Below are 5,000 nucleotides of genomic sequence, written 5' to 3'. Positions count from 1 at the left end.
CTGTGGCCGTTCCAGTTCCCATTCCCATTCCCACCCGTGTCGCCATTCCTGTTTCTTCCGATGTTATTATTCCCTTTGCTAAAAAATATTCCCATTCCCGTCAGTATCATAGGTCGTAGCGCTATTAGAGCCTTCCCCTCCACTCTCACCTTTCTTATTCCCATCACTGATCTCATTCCTATTCCCGTTCCTGCCACCGTCCTCCTTCCCATTCCCGCCCAAGCCCTCCTCCCCTTCCCGCCCAAGCCCTCCTCCCCTTCCCGCCCAAGCCCTCCTCCCCTTCCCGCCCAAGCCCTCCTCCCCTTCCCGCCCAAGCCCTCCTCCCCTTCCCGCCCAACCCCTCCTCCCCTTCCCCCCCACACCCTCCTCCCCTTCCCGCCCAAGCCCTCCTTCCCCTTCCCACCCAAGCCCTCCTCCCCTTCCCGCCCAAGCCCTCCTCTCCCTTCCCGCCCAAGCCCCTCCTCCCCTTCCCCGCCCAAGCCCTCCCCCTCCCCTTCCCACTGGCCCAAGCCCTCCTCCCCTTCCCGCCCAAGCCCTCCTCCCCTTCCCACCCAAGCCCTCCTCCCCTTCCCACCCAAGCCCTCCTCCCCCTCCCGCCCAAGCCCTCCTCCCCTTCCCACCCAAGCCCTCCTCCCCTTCCCGCCCAAGCCCTCCTCCCCTTCCCGCCCAAGCCCTCCTCCCCTTCCCCCCCAAGCCCTCCTCCTTCCTGCCTGCCTCCTTCCCGCCCAAGCCCTCCTCCCCTCCCCACCCTAGCCCTCCTCCCCTCCCCGCCCAAGCCCTCCTCCCCTTCTCCCGCCCAAGCCCTCCTCCCCTTCCCAGCCAAGCCCTCCTCCCCTCCCCACCCAAGCCCTCCTCCCCTCCCCACCCAAGCCCTCCTCCCCTTCCCGCCCAAGCCCTCCTCCCCTTCCCGCCCAGCCCTCCTCCCTTCCCGCCCAAGCCCTCCTCCCCTTCCTGCCCAAGCCCTCCTCCCCTTCCCCCCCAAGCCCCTCCTCCCCCTTCCCGGCCAAGCCCTCCTCCCCTTCCCGCCCAAGCCCTCCTCCCCTTCCCACCCAAGCTCCTCCTCCCCTTCCCACCCAAGCCCTCCTCCCCTTCCCGCCAAGCCCTCCTCCCCTTCCCGCCCAAGCCCTCCTCCCCTTCCCGCCCAAGCCCTCCTCCCCTTCCCGCCCAAGCCCTCCTCCCCTTCCCGCCCAAGCCCTCCTCCCCTTCCCGCCCAAGCCCTCCTCCCCTTCCCGCCCAAGCCCTCCTCCCCTCCCCACCCTAGCCCTCCTCCCCTTCCCGCCCAAGCCCTCCTCCCCTTCCCGCCCAAGCCCCTCCTCCCCTTCCCAGCCAAGCCCTCCTCCCCTCCCCACCCAAGCCCTCCTCCCCTCCCCACCCAAGCCCTCCTCCCCTTCCCGCCCAAGCCCTCCTCCCCTTCCCGCCCAAGCTCCTCCTCCCCTCCCGCCCAAGCCCCTCCTCCTCTGCCTTCCCGCCTTTTTTCAAGCCCGTCCTCCTCCTTCCCCTGCCCAGCCCTCCTCCCCTTCCGCCCAAGCCTCTCCTCCCCTTCCCACCCAAGCCCTCCTCCCCTTCCCACCCAAGCCCTCCTCCCCTTCCCACCCAAGCCCTCCTCCCCTTCCCACCCAAGCCCTCCTCCCCTTCCCGCCCAAGCCCTCCTCCCCTTCCCGCCCAAGCCCTCCTCCCCTTCCCGCCCAAGCCCTCCTCCTTGCCCTCACGCCCGCACCCTGGCGTCTGCAGGGCGCGACGTGGACGAGGTACAACTCGCGGTCGTTGATCGTCTCTTTGATCGACCTGAAGGTCACCCTCGGGTCGCTATTCGCCGCGTCCTCCATGAAGAATTTGATCTGGGGGGGGAGGGGGAGGGGTTAGCAGGTCCCTTCGTTGGCTGGACAGGAGTGACTACTTGGCAACTGTCTCTGTCCCTCGATTTTGTTATTATTATTTTTTAACACATGCAATAACGAAAAGAACCCATTGACCGCGTTTGGCATTTCTTCTTGCCATGGCAAATTTTGGCCGACGCCATATATATATATACATATATATATATATATATATATATATATATATATATATATATATATATATATATATACATACATACATACATACATACATACATATATATATATATATATATATATATATATATATATATATATATATCGGATGGAGATTGGTATAGAAAAAGATAAATACATATAAACGAATACGCATACACACATAGATACACAACCCCTTCCTCTCACGCTTTCCGTTATCGCGAAATATTGCTCTCTCACATACCGTAACAGCCAAAAAAAAAAGAAAGCGAAAAAAAAACAAAAAAACATGCAGATGTGCTCTCGGCATTACAGTCTCGATATATTCCATTTTCGACCATCTTGTCTCTAACTGGTTGACGTTTGCGCTCTCATCGTTGGACGAGCAGTACTTGGCAGGACTCTACAGGACTTAGCAAGACTTGGCAGGACTTAGCAAGACTTGGCAGGACTTATAAAGGCTAGACAGGACGCTACAGGACTTAGCAAGACTTGGCAGGACTTATAAAGGCTAGACAGGACTCTACAGGACTTAGCAAGACTTGGCAGGACTTATAAAGTCTAGACAAGACTCTACAGGACTTAGCAAGACTTGGCAGGACTTAGCAAGACTTTACAGGGCTTAACAAGGCTTGGCAGGACTTAGCAAGACTTGGCAGGACTTATAAAGGCTAGACAGGACTCTACAGGACTTAGCAAGACTTGGCAGGACTTATAAAGGCTAGACAGGACTCTACAGGACTTAGCAAGACTTGGCAGGACTTATAAAGGCTAGACAGGACTCTACAGGACTTAGCAAGACTTGGCAGGACTTATAAAGTCTAGACAAGACTCTACAGGACTTAGCAAGACTTGGCAGGACTTAGCAAGACTTTACAGGGCTTAACAAGGCTTGGCAGGGCTTTACAGGACTTAGCAAGACTTATAAAGGCCTGACAGGACTCTACAGGACTTAGCAAGACTTGGCAGGACTTATAAAGGCTAGACAGGACTCTACAGGACTTAGCAAGACTTGGCAGGACTTATAAAGGCTTGACAGGGCTTAACAAGGCTTGGCAGGACTTATAAAGGCTTGACAGGACTCTACAGGACTTAGCAAGACTTTACAGGACTCTACAGGACTTAGCAAGACTTGGCAGGACTTATAAAGGCTTGACAGGACTCTACAGGACTTAGCAGGACTTAGCAAGACTTTACAGGGCTTAACAAGGCTTGGCAGGACTTAGCAAGACTTGGCAGGACTTATAAAGGCTTGACAGGACTCTACAGGACTTAGCAAGACTTGGCAGGACTTATAAAGGCTAGACAGGACTCTACAGGACTTAGCAAGACTTGGCAGGACTTATAAAGGCTAGACAGGACTCTACAGGACTTAGCAAGACTTGGCAGGACTTAGCAAGACTTTACAGGGCTTAACAAGGCTTGGCAGGGCTTTACAGGACTTAGCAAGACTTGGCAGGACTTAGCAAGACTTGGCAGGACTTATAAAGGCTTGACAGGGCTTAACAAGGCTTGGCAGGACTTATAAAGGCTAGACAGGACTCTACAGGACTTAGCAAGACTTGGCAGGACTTATAAAGGCTTGACAGGACTCTACAGGACTTAGCAAGACTTGGCAGGACTTAGCAAGACTTTACAGGGCTTAACAAGGCTTGGCAGGACTTAGCAAGACTTGGCAGGACTTATAAAGGCTTGACAGGACTCTACAGGACTTAGCAAGACTTGGCAGGACTTAGCAAGACTTTACAGGGCTTAACAAGGCTTGGCAGGGCTTTACAGGACTTAGCAAGACTTGGCAGGACTTAGCAAGACTTGGCAGGACTTATAAAGGCTTGACAGGGCTTAACAAGGCTTGGCAGGACTTATAAAGGCTAGACAGGACTCTACAGGACTTAGCAAGACTTGGCAGGACTTATAAAGGCTTGACAGGACTCTACAGGACTTAGCAAGACTTGGCAGGACTTAGCAAGACTTTACAGGGCTTAACAAGGCTTGGCAGGACTTAGCAAGACTTGGCAGGACTTATAAAGGCTTGACAGGACTCTACAGGACTTAGCAAGACTTGGCAGGACTTAGCAAGACTTTACAGGACTTAGCAGGACTTATAAAGGCTTGACAGGACTCTACAGGACTTAGCAAGACTTTACAGGGCTTAACAAGGCTTGGCAGGGCTTTACAGGACTTAGCAAGATTTGGCAGGACTCTACAGGACTTGACAAGACGACAGGATTTTACAGGAGTTAGCAAAGCAAGGCTTGACAGGCCGTGCATTTGACTAGCAAAGAACATTTATTTGACAAGTGAGAGGCCAAACATGAGCCCTTCGGAGGCCGTGAACCTGTCAGCTCACCCATGCCTTGATTTTGTTTCTGGCTTATGGTCTCAATAAACTCAACATTCGATTTGTTTCATGTTACTTGCAATATTGCCGAGGTTGTTTCTCGTCCACGTTTTATGTAGGTGAAAATGTTAACGAAAAGCTCAGCTAAATTGTCCTCCTGACACACAAAACACCTCCCCCCTCCACCCCCACCCACACACAAATACCACCCACCCACACCTCCCCCACCTCACACCACCACCACATACACAAGCCTCTCCCCGGCGGCGAAGGACCCACTCACCTCCTGCAGTGTCATGAAACTGTTCCACTTGGGCCTCGGGCAAGTCCACTCCCAGCAGGGCACGTCCTCCTCCTGGCCGCGAGGAGGGAGACGAGCGGTTGGCAATTAGGGAGATAAAGGGGACATGGTTGGGGCGAGATCGGAGGGAGGACGCGCGAACAGAATGATCATCTGTGGAATAACTTTGTTAACTCACGAACAAAATTCTTCATAAAAAGCGACTCTTTCAAAGGAAACAGCTGTTCCATACGACTCGTTCAGGTAAACAAGCTGGTAATAAGATTTATAAATAGTTATGTGAAAAGCAATTAAGCAGATACATTACACAATAGACAAACAT

At 53.6% G+C, this 5,000-nt stretch overlaps 1 protein-coding gene across 1 annotated transcript in view; it reads right to left on the bottom strand.

Moving 5' to 3' along the window:
- The window catches only part of LOC113815212 (carboxypeptidase A4), a 20,951-nt gene that overhangs the window by 5,909 nt on the left and 10,042 nt on the right, over window positions 1-5,000 (bottom strand). Inside the window, exons 4-5 of the mRNA XM_070116280.1 lie at window positions 4,661-4,732; window positions 1,718-1,838 (exon numbers count right to left, since the gene is read on the bottom strand). Of these exons, the coding sequence (XP_069972381.1) occupies window positions 1,718-1,838; window positions 4,661-4,732 (193 nt within the window). The remainder of the gene's footprint in view (window positions 1-1,717; window positions 1,839-4,660; window positions 4,733-5,000) is intronic.

The sequence above is a fragment of the Penaeus vannamei genome, chromosome 38 (genome assembly GCF_042767895.1).
Source record: "Penaeus vannamei isolate JL-2024 chromosome 38, ASM4276789v1, whole genome shotgun sequence".
In the NCBI taxonomy this organism is placed as follows: domain Eukaryota; kingdom Metazoa; phylum Arthropoda; class Malacostraca; order Decapoda; family Penaeidae; genus Penaeus; species Penaeus vannamei.
This window is presented reverse-complemented; position numbering and strand designations above follow the sequence as displayed.